The 16,520-nt window shown below is 37.4% G+C and overlaps 1 protein-coding gene across 1 annotated transcript in view; it reads right to left on the bottom strand.

Annotated features, from left to right (window-relative positions):
* Positions 1-16,520, bottom strand: part of AP4E1 (adaptor related protein complex 4 subunit epsilon 1) — a 75,833-nt gene that overhangs the window by 22,469 nt on the left and 36,844 nt on the right. Inside the window, exons 15-16 of the mRNA XM_079129901.1 lie at positions 16,226-16,340; positions 920-1,043 (exon numbers count right to left, since the gene is read on the bottom strand). Of these exons, the coding sequence (XP_078986027.1) occupies positions 920-1,043; positions 16,226-16,340 (239 nt within the window). The remainder of the gene's footprint in view (positions 1-919; positions 1,044-16,225; positions 16,341-16,520) is intronic.

Genomic DNA, 16,520 nt, shown 5'->3' with positions numbered 1-16,520 from the left:
CAATCACTTACTATATGATGGGCTGTACTTTGCACTTCATTATCTCATTTTATCAATTTTTCTTATTGGCTTTCCTAAAAGTAATCTAATTATATTTACAAAATCAAAATTATTGGGCTGGGGATATAGCTCAGTGGTAGAATGGTGGCCTAGCAGACATAAGGCCCTGGGTTCAATCCTCAGTACTGAAAGAAAAAATAGATAAAATTTGTCTCCAAATAAGGTATTTAAACAAAATGATCAGTAGTTTTCAAAGTGGCTGAAAAGAAGCTCTCAAAGCATTCCAAACAAAGTATAGCTTCCTCAGGTGAGTACAGATGTTCTTCAGGTGAATACACAGCTTCCTCAACTGAAGTTAATCACTTCATTTTATGTTCATTTCTATACCTGTCAATCTTCTAATAAATGGTTATAAGCAGCATTTATCAGAAGAATGACATAAATAAATTATGAGGAATGTAGAATAATATGCTTAATACTTACCAGGATACACAAATTCTGATATAACTTCTTAAAAATTTATAGTATGCAGTAATAACACACAAATTTTATTACTATGTTTAATGTTTATACACATGCTGTTTTGGAAGTTAAGTAAGTTCTTAAAGTATAAGGACATGCTGTACAATATCAGTACCTTAAGAGCAATAAACAGAAACCACTGAAAAAACAGCCCATACAGAATTTATGGTACTTTTAGGACTCTTCAATGCTATTATATTTAAAACACATTATTACAAATGAGCCTCTCTCTGAATTTCTTGATATCCAATGAAACAATAAACTTCTTGGAAGTCATCATAAAATAAGGAAACAGTGATCAAATGACAAAAACCAGAGGCAGAAAGCAAATGCTTCAAATACTAAAAGACATTTAAATACTCCCATGTTCTCAATTTTAATAAGAAAAAGAACTTACTCTTTCAGCCCTGTCTCAGCACTATTCCCAGATACATCTGAACCAAGAGAAATGCCAGCAGGAGACTGTCGTCCAGTGAAGCCAGATGAGGAAAAGGAGAGTCCGTATGGTTCAAAATTGAGAACTAGAATTTTAAAACAATAACAGAAGTTTATATTCAAAACAAAGCAAAAAAGAAAAAATTATCAGCAGTTTTCCTTCCAACTGAAATAAATGAACACTGGAATCCAGCAACAATTTTTAAACTACATAGGGCTTTGGAAATGATACAACCATATATTTATAGTAACAATAATAAAACAGCTGGGTATGGCAGCACAAGACTATAATCCCAGCTACTCAGGAGGCTTAGGCAGAAGAGTCACAAATTTGAGACCAGCCTCAGCAACTTAGCAAGACCCTGTCTCAAAAAATTTTTTTAAAAAGGAAACTGGAGACATAGCTCAGTGGTAAAGTGCTTGCCTGGCATTCACAAGGCCCTGGATTCAATCCCTGATATATTTCTCTCAGTGTCTATCTGTCTGTCTGTCTGTCTGTCTTTCTCTCATTCAGGAAGGAAGGAAGAAGGAAGAAAATTCAAAACTATTATGGCGGAGCAAATACTAATCTCCATTATCCCTCAATACTTAGCTAAGTACATAGCCAGCCAGAAAAGAGACATTTCTAGGCCTCTTTGCCATGTGACTGGATTCCTGATCAATGAAATTATGCACACATTTTGTGTGCAACTTCTGAGAGGAGTCTTCCTGAAAGGGAAAACAATCTCTTCTCTTCCTTCCTCTTTCCTACTGGCTAGACTACAATTTGATTGCTGGAGTGTAGGCAATTACCTTAGATCACCAAGTCAAACAGGACAGATGCCAGCATAGCAAAAGAGGTGGAGCCTGGGCTTTTTATAATCATGAAGTCATCAACCCTGGAATGCCTACTTCTTGATTTCTTCAATGCGAAAAAACAACAACCTTCTACACTATTTAAGGCCCCATATTATTTGTTTTCTTTAACATCCTAATTAGCTAAATCTAATTCTAACTGGAAAATTTATCTTTTTAGACTATCTAGATTATAACAAAAACAATCTTCTTAAACCATAAAAAGTATGTTAGAAAATATAAATAACAACTTCTGAAATTATTATCCACATTTACAAAATAAGGAGACTGTGGCAAAGTTTGTTACAAACTTATCCCAGATTACAAACACAGGAAATCACAGAGCCAGATACAAATTCAGACACTATAGCTCCAGAGCTATTCTTTTTTTTTGGTGGGGGGTGCTGGGGACAAAACTCAGGGTCTTGAAATTATTAATTTCACTGGTCAATAAAATTATGCATATACTTTATGTGCAACTTCTGGGAGGAGTTCTTCTGAAAGGGAAAACAATCTCCTCTTCTCCTCTCTCTTCCTGCTGGCTAGACAGCAACTTGATTGCTGTCCATAATTTCATTGACCAGTGGTCTCTATCATTGAGCTACACCTTTAGTCCGGAGAGCTGCACTTCTAACTATTATATTATATAGCCTCTTCCAAATGAAACAGCACCTAATCTGAAGAGTACTAAATAAATGCTTGTTAGCTAAATGAATGCACAGAAGAGGAATCAGTGTGCAGGGGCTAAAGGAGGGGGAGCTAATAATCCGGAGACAGAAGTTCTTAATGGGGGCCTCATATTAACTCCTGTGAATAAGACCTTAATTCATTTGTCTGTAAAGAGGAAGGACCAGGGTTGGGGTTATAGCTCAGTGGTAGAGTGCTTGCCTAGCACGTATGAAGCACTGGGTTTGATTCTCAGTACCACATATAAATAAATGAATAAAAGTCCATCAACAACTTAAAAAAAAAAAAAAAAAAATATATATATATATATATACGTACATTAAAAAAAAAAAAAAAAAAAAAGAGGTAGGACCAGTTCAACAGTTTCCAAATGCTAATCTGATTAACTAGGATCAAGTTGACTTCATAGAAACTCCTCGGAATCTTTTCATACATATAACTGAGCTTTCACAGATTCAGAAACAGAAGATATATAAGGAGAGATCAAAAATGCCTCATTTTAAAAAAATAATAATGGCTCGGGAGGCTGAGGCAGGATCGAGAGTTCAAACCCAGCCTCAGCAAATTAGCAAGACCCTATCTCTAAATAAAATATGAAAAAGGGCTGGGAATGTGGCTCAGCGATTAAGCCCACTTAGGTTCAATCCCCAGTACAAAAAAAAAAAAAAAACTTTTTGATTTTGATTTATAATCATATTTGGAAACTAACTGTTTAAGTTTCTCTAAAGTTCTTTTCAGTTAGAATATCCTCTCATTCTAAGCTTTTCAATGATCCAATGATCCAATACCAGCTTCTTCTTAATATCATCTGTGACAGTCAGTAATACAGCCTCTGCATTTAACACTGCAATAAGAGTACCAAGCTCAAGAAATATTGCCTACACACTATTAAAAACTATTTAAGCCAAAGAGCAGAAAAAAGTTCAAAATCAAAGGCAGAGAGTTCAAGAGAGAAGAAAACTAGATATGGATAGGGACAGAATCTGAAAAGCAAAAAGAGACAAAAGAATTGAAGACATCTAAGGAAATATGGAAAGGCTCAATTTTGAGAAAGAAATTCAAGCCATATTACTTTCATTCTTTAGTGAACGCTCCTTCCAAGATTCATACAGTGATGAATGACTAACACAGCCAAAGATTTTGAGTAACTATATGTGCATGTGGGGAGAGGGAGAGGAATAGTATGCAGAAAGAGACAGAAGGAAGAAGACATCTAAACTACAACTCTGAATACGGAGAAGTAAACAGAGAGTGAGGGAAAAGGGCAATTCATGCAGAAGAGAAAGTATGAGCTAAAAATAGAGGGAATCCTTAGAGTTGGGAGTTAATGAAGTAATACAGGTTTGAGAAAATATAGTATAAACTATTCTGGGCATAAGTAGTTCAATATTAACCTCTTTGTATCCTTCACTGCTTTAGAGGTCTGTATTATACATGCATTTCTTTATTTTACTTCACACTTCAGTTCTTTTATACCTTGGTCATTTGGCTACCCTTCTCTGACCATACTCAGCTACTATTAATTATTATTTAATTTTAATTATTTAAGTTACTCAAATAATTTAAGTTATTTAACTACTGTTATTTAATTTTATTTTTTGAGAGACTAATAACTTGACATGATTTTCTAAAAACCACAGGTCAGCAGACAAGAAATTATATTGCTATTTCCCCTTACTATTTCTAGTGTTATTCAACACTAGGACTAAAACATTTTTATTTTTACATTTTTAAGTGATTAAAATTTTTTTCCACCTCTTTATTTGTGCACTACAGCTGTATATAATGGTGGGGCTTACGATATTTTTAAATAATGTTTTATTAAATAATCCACACTGATTCCTACATTCTTAGGTAAAAACTAAAATGGGTAATAAATTCTATAAATTGTATTCTCTAAAGACCTCATATATTTTTTGTCAAATCTTAGTTTCCTGGAGTTTAGATATACATAAACCAGACATTTTTCTATCCACAAGAGCTAAGATCACTTATTTTTTTTTTTTTTTGGTCTGAAATTGGGAAATTTTATTGCAAAGACATTTGAGGTATTATCTGTTTTTTTTTTTTTTTTTTTTTATTCATTCTGTTATTTTTTCCCTTCCCCCCACCCCTCCCACCCCTCTTTACCCTCTATACAGTAGTTCCTTCCTCCATACTTGCCCCCCTCCCTAACCCTAACTCTAACCCTTCCCTCCCCCCCATTATGTGTCATCCTCCACTTATTAGCGATATCATTCGTCCTTTGGCTTTTTGAGATTGGCTTATCTCACTTAGCATGATATTCTCCAATTTCATCCATTTGCCTGCAAATGTCATAATTTTATCATTCTTTATGGCTGAGTAATATTCCATAGTATATATATACCACGGTTTCTTTATCCACTCATCAATTGAAGGGCATCTAGGTTGGTTCCACAGTCTGGCTATTGTGAATTGAGCAGCTATGAACATTGATGTGGCTGTATTTCTGTAGTATGCAGATTTTAAGTCCTTTGGGTATAGGCCAAGGAGTGGGATAGCTGGGTCAAATGGTGGTTCCATTCCAAGTTTTCTAAGGAATCTCCACACTGCTTTCCATAGCGGCTGCACTAATTTGCAGCCCCACCAGCAGTGTATGAGTGTACCTTTCTCCCCACATCCTCGCCAACACCTGTTGTTGCTCGTATTCTTGATAATCGCCATTCTAATTGGGGTGAGATGGAATCTTAGGGTGGTTTTGATTTGCATTTCTCTTATTACTAGAGATGTTGAACATTTTTCCATATGTTTGTTGATTGCTTGTAGATCTTCTTCTGTGAAGTGTCTATTCATTTCCTTAGCCCATTTGTTGACTGGACTATTTGAATTGTTGGAGTAGAGTTTTTTGAGTTCTTTATAGATTCTGGAGATTAGTGCTATATCTGAAGTATGACTGGCAAAGATATTCTCCCACTCTGTAGGCTCTTTCTTCGCATTGCTGATAGTTTCCTTTCCTGAGAGAAAGCTTTTTAGTTTGAATCTATCCCAGTGGTTGATTCTAGCTTTTATTTCTTGTGCTATGGGAGTCCTGTTAAGGAAGTCTGGTCCTAGACCAACAAGGTGAAGATTTGGACCTACTTTTTCTTCTATAATCTGCAGGGTCTCTGGTCTGATTCCGAGGTCCTTAATCCATTTTGAGTTTAGTTTCGTGCATGGTGAGAGATATGGGTTTAGTTTCATTCTGTTGCATATGGATTTCCAATTCTCCCAGCACCATTTGTTGAAGAGGCTATCTTTTCTCCATTGCATATTTTTGGCCCCTTTGTCTAGTATGAGAAAATTGTATTTATTTGGGTTTGTGTCCGTGTCCTCTATTCTGTACCATTGATCTACCTTTCTATTTTGGTACCAATACCATGCCGTTTTTGTTACTATTGCTTTGTAGTAGAGTTGAAGATCTGGTATTGCAATACCCCCTGTTTCACTCTTCCTGCTAAGGATTGCTTTAGCTATTCTGGGTTTCTTATTCTTCCAGATGAATTTCATAATTGCTTGCTCTATTTCTGTAAGGTACGTCATTGGGATTTTAATTGGAATTGCATTGAATTTGTATAGCACTTTAGGTAGTATGGCCATTTTGACAATATTAATTCTTCCTATCCAAGAACATGGAAGATCTTTCCATCTTCTAAGGTGTTCTTTAATTTCTTTCTTTAGTGTTGTATAGTTCTCATTGTAGAGGTCTTTTACCTCTTTTGTGAGATTGATTCCCAAGTATTTTATTTTTTTCGAGGCTATTGTGAATGGGGTAGTTTTCCTAATTTCTCTTTCTGAAGATTCATCACTTATGCATAAAAATGCGTTGGATTTATGGGCATTGATCTTGTAACCTGCTACTTTACTGAAATCACTTATGAGTTCTAAGAGTTTTCTGGTGGAATTTCCAGGTTCCTCTAAATATATAATCATGTCATCAGCGAACAGGGATAGTTTGAGTTCTTCTTTTCCAATTCGTATCCCTTTAATTTCTTTGGTTTCTCTAATTGCTCTGGCCAGAGTCTCAAGAACGATGTTGAATAGAAGTGGTGAAAGAGGGCATCCCTGCCTTGTTCCAGTTTTTAGGGGGAATGCTTTCAGTTTTTCACCATTTAGAATGATATTAGCCATGGGCTTAGCATAAATGGCCTTTACAATATTAAGGAATGTTCCCACTATCCCTATTTTTTCTAGTGTTTTGAGCATGAAGGGGTGCTGTATTTTATCAAATGCTTTTTCTGCATCTATTGAAATAATCATGTGATTCTTGACTTTAAGTCTATTAATATGGTGAATTACGTTTATTGATTTCCTGATGTTGAACCAACCTTGCATCCCTGGGATGAAACCCACTTGATCATGGTGCACTATCTTTTTAATATGTTTTTGTATGCGATTTGCTAAAATTTTGTTGAGAATTTTTGCGTCGATGTTCATTAAGGATATTGGTCTGAAATTTTCTTTCCTTGATGAGTCTCTGTCTGGTTTAGGTATCAGTGTGATATTGGCTTCATAGAATGAGTTTGGGAGGGTTCCCTCCTCTTCTATTTTATGGAATACTTTGAGAAGTATTGGAATGAGCTCTTCCTTAAAGGTTTTTTAGAACTCGGCTGAGAACCCATCTGGTCCCGGACTTTTCTTTGTTGGTAGGCTTTTGATGACTTCTTCTATTTCAGTACTTGAAATTGGTCTATTTAAATTGTTTATGTCCTCCTCATTCAGTTTAGGCAATTCATATGTCTCTAGAAACCTGTTGATGTCTTCGAAATTTTCTATTTTGTTGGAGTATAGATTTTCAAAATAGCTTCTAATTATGTTTTGTATTTCCATCCTGTCTGTTGTGATATTTCCTTGTTCATTCCGAATTTTAGTGATTTGGGTTTTCTCTCGTCTTCTCTTTGTTAGTGTGGCTAAAGGTTTATCAATTTTGCTTATTTTTTCGAAGAACCAACTATTTATTTTGTCAATTTTTTGTATTGTTTCTTTTGTTTCAATTTCATTGATTTCAGCTCTGAGTTTAACTATTTCCTATCTTCTACTACTTTTGGTGCTGTTCTGTTCTTCTTTTTCTAAGGCTTTGAGCTGTAGTGTTAGGTTGTTTATTTGTTGAGTTTTACTTCTTTTATTAAATGCGCTCCATGAAATAAATTTCCCTCTAAGTACTGCTTTCATAGTGTCCCAGAGATTTTGATATGATGTTTCTTTGTTCTCATTTACCTCTAAGAATTTTTTAATTTCCTTCCAAATATCTTCTGTTATCCATTCATCATATAATAGCATATTGTTTAATCTCCAGATGTTGGAATAGTTTCTGTGTTTTACTCTTTCATTTATTTCTAACTTCAATCCATTATGATCTGATAGAATACATGCTAGTGTCTCTATCTTCTTGTATTTGCTAACATTAGCTTTGTGGCATAATATATGGTCTATTTTAGAGAAGGATCCATGTGCTGCTGAGAAGAAAGTGTATTCACTCTTGGTTGGATGGAATATTCTATAAATGTCCGTTAAGTCTAAATTATTGATTGTGTTGTTGAGATCTATGGTTTCTTTGTACAATTTTTGTCTGGAAGATCTGTCCAGTGGTGAGAGCGGCGTGTTAAAATCACCTAGTATTATTGTGTTGTGGTCTATTTGGTTTCTGAAATTGAGAAGGATTTGTTTGACATACATAGATGAGCCACTGTTTGGGGCATAGATGTTTATGATTGTTATATCTTGCTGATTTATGCTTCCCTTAAGCAGTATGAAATGACCTTCTTTATCCCTTCTGACTAACTTTGGCTTGAAGTCCACATTATCGGAAATGAGGATGGATACTCCAGCTTTTTTGCTGAGTCCATGTGCATGGTATGTTTTTCCCCATCCTTTCACCTTTAATCTATGGGTATCTTTTTCTATGAGGTGAGTCTCTTGCAGGCAACATATTGTTGGATCTTTCTTTTTAATCCAATCTGCCAGTCTATGTCTTTTGATTGATGAATTCAGGCCATTAACATTCAGGGTTATTATAGAGAAATGATTTGGTTTCCCGGTCATTTGGTTCATTTTTAAAATTTTGTTTATTTATTTGTTTGACACAACTTGTTTCCTCCTTTATTTGACAATTCCTTTAGGATAATTCCTCCCTTTGCTGATTTGCTTCTTTGTTTTTCATCTCTTCCTCAGGGAATATTTTGTTGAGAATGTTCTGTAATGCTGGCTTTCTTTTTGTAAGTTCTTTTAGCTTTTGTTTATCATGGAAGGATTTTATTTCATCGTCAAATTTGAAGGTAAGTTTTGCTGGGTATAAGATTCTTGGTTGGCATCCATTTTCTTTCAGGGCTTGAAAAATGTTGTTCCAGGACCTTCTAGCTTTTAGGGTCTGGATTGAAAAATCTGCTGATATGCGTATTGGTTTCCCCCTGAATGTAATTTGGTTCTTTTCTCTCACAGCCTTTAAAATTCTGTCTTTATTTTGTATGTTAGGTATTTTCATTATAATGTGCCTTGGTGTGGGTCTGTTGTAATTTTGTGTATTTGGAGTCCTGTAAGCCTCTTGAACTTGATTTTCCATTTCATTCTTCAGATTTGGGAAATTTTCTGATATTATTTCATTGAATAGGTTGTTCATTCCTTTGGCTTGTTTCTCTAGGCCTTCCTCAATCCCAATAATTCTTAAATTTGGCCTTTTCATGATATCCCATAGTTCTTGTAGATTCTGTTCATGATTTCTTACCATCTTCTCTGTTTGTTCAACTTTGTTTTCAAGGTTAAATATTTTGTCTTCAATGTCTGAGGTTCTGTCTTCCAGGTGTTCTATCCTATTGGATATGCTTTCTATGGAGTTCTTAATTTGGTTTATTGTTTCCTTCATGTCAAGGATTTCTGTTTGGTTTTTTTTCAATATCTCTAACTCTTTATTGAAATGATCTTTTGCTTCCTGTATTTGCTCTTTTAACTGTCGATTGGTGCGATCAATCAATGCTTGCATTTGCTCTTTCATCTCATCATTCAATGCTTGCATTTACTCTTTCATCTCATCGTTTGCTTCTCTGATCATTTTAATTATGTACATTCTGAACTCCTTTTCTGTCATTTCTTCTGCCATGCTGTCATTGGGTTTTATTGATGTAACATCTAGATTTGTTTGCAGCATTTTCTTTCCTTGTTTTCTCATATTGTTCAGATATCAGTGGACCGCTGAGATATTGCAGATTTCCTCTGTTGATTTACAATGTCCCTGAAGATTTCTATATATATCCCCTCTTAGCCTTCAGTAGGCTGAAGTCTTGGAGGAAGTTGATAATGCGGTGCTCCACAAGGAAGCTGCGTCTCTAGGAGTGGTGGCCTTCAGGTGGGGTATATTCCCTGCTAGTGGGCAGAGGTGCCTCCACTTGTTGACCAATGGTCATCCAAAGGGCACCTAGGCTGTGGGCTGAGGCAAGGCCTGTTTGGGCCTGTGTCTCTGGTTTTACCGTCCTTGTGGGGAAACCTCACCAGGCAGGGAAGACTCACCCAGTGGGGAGGTCTCGCTGGTCAGTTTCCTCCTAGAGGTTCCCCTCAATTTACAGCTACTGCCTGGGCTGGGCTGCCTTCCTCTGCAAAGTTTCCAGGGGCCCGGCCCTACCTCCTGGGCCTGGGAGCCTCACCCTTCGCAGATGAATCTCCTTAGGCTGCCCCTCCTCTGAGAATTTGCCCATAGGCCTGGAACCTTCGCTCCGCCCTAAGCCTGTCTCTGTGCGGCTCTTCCACCCAGAAGCCTCCTAGATCCTGGGACCCTGTTCTGCACCTAATCGCCTGGCTGCGTGGCCCCTCCTCTGAGCAGCCACCTGTGGCCCCGAACAATCGCTCTGAGTCCCAGAGACCCGCCACAGGCCTCTTCCTCCAGACAGCCGCCCAGTATGCCGGTGCGGTCACTAGGAGTCCAAGAAACTCACTTCGTGCCTCCTCCTCCCACCAACCACCCGTAGCCCGGGGCAATCAATCACTCCGAGTCGAAGTGACCCTCCCCGTTCCTCCTCCTTCTCCAGATAACCCCCCGGGTGTTCAGGAGCAGTCCCTCTGAGTGGCTCTGAATCCACGTGACCCGCTGCACGGGTCCTCTGGGCACCGCCCGGAGCTCTGGTGCGGCCACTCAAGACCAAGCGTCCCACCACGCTTCTCCTCCAGGCAGCCCCCCTGTGTTCAGGAGCTGTCACTTTAAGACCAAACAACTCACCACTCGCCTTCTCCTCTGAGCAGCCACCTGGAGCGCTAATGCAGTCACTGCGAGTCCAAAGGACCCGCCGCGCTCCTTCTCCTTCTTCTCCTACTCCTCCGGGCAGGCCCCAGGGTTCAGAAGTGGTCAGAGTCCAAACAGCTCGCCACGCAGCCCCTTCTCTGGCAACCGCCTGTAGCTCCCGTGTAGTCACCCGAATCCAAGCGGCCGCTCCTCTTCCTCCTCGTCCTCAGGGCAGGCCCCGGTGTTCAGAAGCGTCGTTCTGATTCCAAACAGCTCGCCGCGCAGCTTCTCCTCTGGCAACCGCCTGCAGCTCTGGTGCAGTCTCTCCGAATCCAAGTGGCCACGCTCCTCTCCTCCTCCTCAGGGCAGGCCCCGGTGTCCTGAGTCCACACAGTTCTCCCCGCCACTCCTCCCCCGGGCAGCCGCCGGAGCCCCAGTGGCTGCTCCGAGTCCCAGCGCTGTGCCGAGCGGCCTCCTCTACGGCGCTCCCAGCTGTCCGAGTTCACTGCTCCAGCGGGGGGAGGGGCGTCTCGCCGGCAGTTCTACTTCACAAAGTTTCCTGCGTTCCGGGACCCCCGTCCCATCCGGGATGCCCCCCCAGGGGGTGAGAGTCACCCGGCTACTTTGAGTTGGTCCCAAGCGTCCCAATATCTCCTCTCTTGAATCCTGAGTCCTGGAGCAACACGAAATGCAGCCACCCTCTAGGCCGCCATCTTGAAAACCACAAAGATCACTTATTAAAGCTATATTTAACTAGTCTCTGCAAATGACTTCTTAAAAATCTCAAAGAAGATCAGAATGAGAATTGAGTGATATGTGAAGGATTGCAAAATTAACTCTTCATGAGAAAAAAAATTAATTTTCCCCAATTTATTTTATGGCTGTCTTACAGCCAATCATAATTCTAAGATACATAATTTTATGACTTATTTCACATGTATTAAGTACTTGCTATTTCCTATCTCATAACCAATTGTTTTTTCTGTAACAGTCTGAGCACATGGAACTTAAATTTTGCTTTAAGAAACTTTTTTTAATTTTTAATTTTTACAGACTGCATTTTGATTCACTGTACACAAATGGGATACAACTGTTCATTTCTATGGTTGTACACGATGTAGATTCACACCATTGGTGTAATCATACATGTACATAGAGTAATGTACATAGGGTAATTTCATTCCACCATCTTTCCTACCCCCCTTCATTTCCCTCTACACAATACAAAGTTCCTCCATTCTTTTCTTACTTCCTCAACCCCATTATGCATCATCATCCACTTATCAGACAAAACATTCGGTTTTTGGTTTTTTGGGCTTGGCCTATTTCACTTAGCATGATAGTTTCCAATTCCATCCATTTATCTGCAAATGCCATAATTTTATTCTTCTTTATGGGTGAATAATATCTCATTGTGTATATATACCACAGTTTCTTTATCCATTCAACTACTGAAGGGCATTCAGGTTGGTTCCACAATCTAGCTATTGTCAATTGAGCTGCTATAAACATTGATGTGGCTGGGTTACTGCAGTATGCTGATTTTAAATTCACTGGGTATTAACCAAGGAGTGGGATAACTGGGTCAAAGGGTGGGTCCATTCCAAGTTTTCTGAGGAATCTCCATACTGCTTTCCAGAGTGGTTGCACCAATTTGCAACTCTATTAGCAATGAACAAGTGTGCCTTTTTCTCCACATCCACGCCAATACCTATTATTGCTTGTGTTCTTGATAAAAGCCATTCTAATTGGAGTGAGATGAAATCTTAGGGTGGTTTTAATTTGCATTTCTCTAATTACTAGAGATGTTGAACACTTTTTCATTTATTTGCTAATCACCTGTATATCATCTTCTGTGAAGCATCTGCCCAGTTCTTTAGTCCATTTATTGATTGGGTTCTTTGTATTTTTGATGTAAAGTTTTTTAAGTTCTTTATAAATTTTGGAGATTAGTGCTCTATCTGAAGTACATGTGGAAAAGATTTTTTCCCACTGTGTAGGCTCTCTTTTCACATTATTTCTTTTGCTGAGAAAAAGCTTTTTTAGTTTGAATCCATCCCATGTATTGATCCCTGCTTTCATTTTTTGCACTTTAGGAGTCTTGTTAAGGAAGTCTGGTCCTAAGCCAACATGAGGAAGATTTGGGCCTACTCCTTCTTCTATTTGATGCAGGGTCTCTGGTCTAATTTGTAGGTCCTTGATCTATTTTGAGTTGAGTTTTGTTTGGGTTAAGAGATAGAGGTTTAATTTCATTTTACTGCATATGGATTTCCAGTTTTCCCAGCATCATTTGTTGAACAGGCTATCTTTTCTGCATTGTATGTTTTTGGCTCCTTTGTCAAGTATGAGGTAACTGTATTTTTGTGGGTTTGTCTCTGGGTCTTCTATTCTGTACCATTGGTCTACCTGTCTATTCTGGTGCCAATACCATGTCGTTTTTGTTACTATTGCTCTGTACTATAGTTGAAGGTCTGGTATTGTGATACCTCCTGCTTCACTCTTCCTGCTCAGGATTGCTTTGGCTATTCTGGGTCTCTAATTCCTCCTTATGAATGATTGCTTTTTCTATTTGTATGAAGAATGTCATTGGGATTTTAACAGGAATTGCATTTAATCTGTATAACACTTTTGGTAGTATGGCCATTTTGACTATATTAATTCTGCCTATCCAAGAGTAAGGGAGATCTTTCCATCTTTTGATGTCTTCTAAAAACAGATTTGGAAGACACTAATATGAGAGCGAGGGGTCATTTATAATGATGATTCTATGGGGAAAAAATTACTTGGCAAAGGACTGCGTCAACTTGGAGAATTCAGGACTATATTACATTTGCATCAGTTATTTAACTTACTTTAAGAAAGAAAATAGGCACTGTCAGGAACTAGTTTTCTTATCCCCCCTTCCCTCCCCAACCCCTGACTTCAGTAATGGTAACTGATGACTCCCAGATATATGAAAATAAAGAAACTGAGCAACTGGGTCAAGTTTCTATTGTAGAACTTCAGGAGATTTTCACTCCATGTCCTGGATGTCACAGATCTTTACATGAAGTATATAGACTGGGCAACTGGAATTCAAAACTTTACCCGGCCCCAACATATACTATTAAAATATAAGGCGCTACTGAGGGAAGAAATTGCTTGAATATTCTAGGCCATTAGCTATTACTAAATAATACATCAAACACCTTAGAAGACTGACATTGTATTGAATCTGTAGATCACTTTGAGTAGCATGAACTTTTAACATGAATTTTCCAGTCCATGAACAAAGGATATCTTTCCATTTATTTGTGTAATTTGATTTATCATTAATGTTTTGTGATTTTTTTTTTGTACACAATTTTTTACCTCCTTAAGTTTATTCCTAGGCATTTTAACTTTTGGGGGGATACTTAAATAAAGCTATTTTCCTAATTTCCCTTTAATTAGTTAGTATATAGAAATGCAACTGATTTTTGTGTATTGATTTTGTATCCTCCAACGTCCTATATTTGTTTATTAGTACTTTCCTTACGAACACTTCAGGGTTTCAAGATCCCATTGTCTGGAAAGAGGGGCAATTTTACTTCTTCCTTTCCAATTTGGATTTCTTTATTTCCTTCCTTTCTCCCTTTTCTCTCCTTTCTTCCCTTCCTTCTTCTCCCCTCCTTTCTTTCTCATGCCTAACTACTATAGGTAGGATTCCCAGTACTACATTGACGAGACATGAGAAAATTAGGCATCCTTGCCTTATTCTTGATTTTAAAGGAAAAGGTTTCAGTTGTTCACCTTATAATGTTATAATGCTAGCCATGGGATTTTCACATATGGTCTTTATTATACTGAGGTATTCCCTTCTATTTCTAGTTTGTTGAGAGTTTTTATCATGAAAGGGTGGTGAATTTTGACAAAAGCTTTTTCTAAATTGAGACAATCATGTGATTTTTATCCTTTACTCTGTGAATATAGTAATCATATTAATTGATTTTGATATGTTGAACCATCCTTGCATATTAGTGGGATTTCCTATGTAGTTGTGGTATATGATCCTTTAATATATTGCTGGATTTGGTGTGCTAGTATTTTGTTGAGGATTTCTGCAACGATATATAAAGAATATTGGTCTTTAGTTTTCCTTTTTAGTGGCATCTCTGGCTTTGGTGTCAGGGTAATGCTGATCTCATAAATGGAGTTTAAAAGTGTGTTCTCCTCTTCTAATTTTTAGAAGAGTGTGAGAAAACTGACCTTAATTCTTCTTTAAATGTTTGGAAGAATTTGCCAAGGAAGTAAATAGTCAAACCAATCTTGAGAAAGAACAAAGCTTGAGGTGTCACATGCCCTGACTTGAAAATCTACTGCCAAACTACAATACTCAAACTGATATAGCACTAAGATAAAGACAGACATATAGAACATAAAAGGAATACTTTTAAGCCTTAAAAAAAGAAGAAAATTCTGCAATGTGTGACAACACAGAGGATATTATGCTATAGAAAATAAGCCAGTCACAGAAAGACATATACTGTATGATTTCACTTATATATAGGGTATCAAATTCATAGACCTGAAGAGTGGATTAGTGGGGAAGAGGAAATGGGGAGTTTTTAATCAACAGGCATAAGTGCAGTAAAGCAAGATGAATATGCACTAGAAATATGCTGTACAACACCATATCTATAAGGCAACAATAGTGTACTGCACACTTAAAAATTAGGAGGATAGATCTCATGTTGTGTTCTTCCCCAATAAAATAAAATGAAAATGTTCTTTTAAAAAATCAAAGGCTTAAAAAGCAAATACTTCTGCAAAAACATAATATCAAGTCTATTATTAGCGTTTACAATTTTTGTCTTATTTTAGGATCAACTGATTAGTTGTACTCATAACTATGCCTAGCACAGAGCCTAGAAAACAATACATCTCAAAAATCATTCAATAATAGGAAAAAAATCTTTCAGAATCTAACTTTTCAATATTGAAATTCTGAACACCTAAACATAATAATTCACTGCTTTCACTTTAATCAAATGCATACTTCCCATGCATCATCCAAGTAACTATGAAATTCATTACAGAAGTCTTTCCCTAACAGGCTATAGTATTGAAAGTAAGAAGTTTTTCTTTCCTTTCTTAGTTCTTCCTAACTTCACTAATCAGACATGTTATTAGAAGAGACATTCTGAAAACAGTTTAGAATGAAAATGTAACTCTCTAATCCATAGTAATCAGGGTTTTTTCCTGAAACTTTCCCACAGATAGCTCTCACTAATGTGTCAACCATCCAAGACAGTGACCAGTATAATTTTACCTTCCAGTTCTTTCAAAATTCCTGGATGGTGGTCATATCTTATCATTTCTATATATGGATCCTGTAGCTTTGAGAATACTTTGCTAACTTTCTTTATGAGTACCTGAAAACCAGTCAGGGTAAACAAATCATAAACAGATTTAAAGGATAATAAAAAATAAATGTCCCTTGTCATTTACTTACATGACTATAATATCAATTGCATTAAAAAAAAAAATGTCCCTACAAGTGAGTATAAACTCATGAAAAATCACCTTTTTCCTGAGAAAGCTTTTCCTCCTGGCGTTGGTGGTGAGGTTTATAAGGTGCTGCCCCCTGACTGAGTCCTTCAGCCACAAAACCATCCAGAAAAGATAAGGAAGCATCCACCTACATAAAAATTCAGTAAAAATTAGGAATTATAAAATTTACTCTAAACAGTCCATTCACATAAATAATTTTAGCACATAATACTAAAAATATTTAAGTTAAAAACAGAAGTTTTAATTCTAAAAATGCTTCCCAACTCTCTCACTTTCTGAAATATCTATCATCAGATCACCTAGCTAT

This window comes from Sciurus vulgaris (assembly GCF_902686455.1).
Source record: "Sciurus vulgaris genome assembly, chromosome: 2".
Lineage (NCBI taxonomy): Eukaryota > Metazoa > Chordata > Mammalia > Rodentia > Sciuridae > Sciurus > Sciurus vulgaris.
This window is presented reverse-complemented; position numbering and strand designations above follow the sequence as displayed.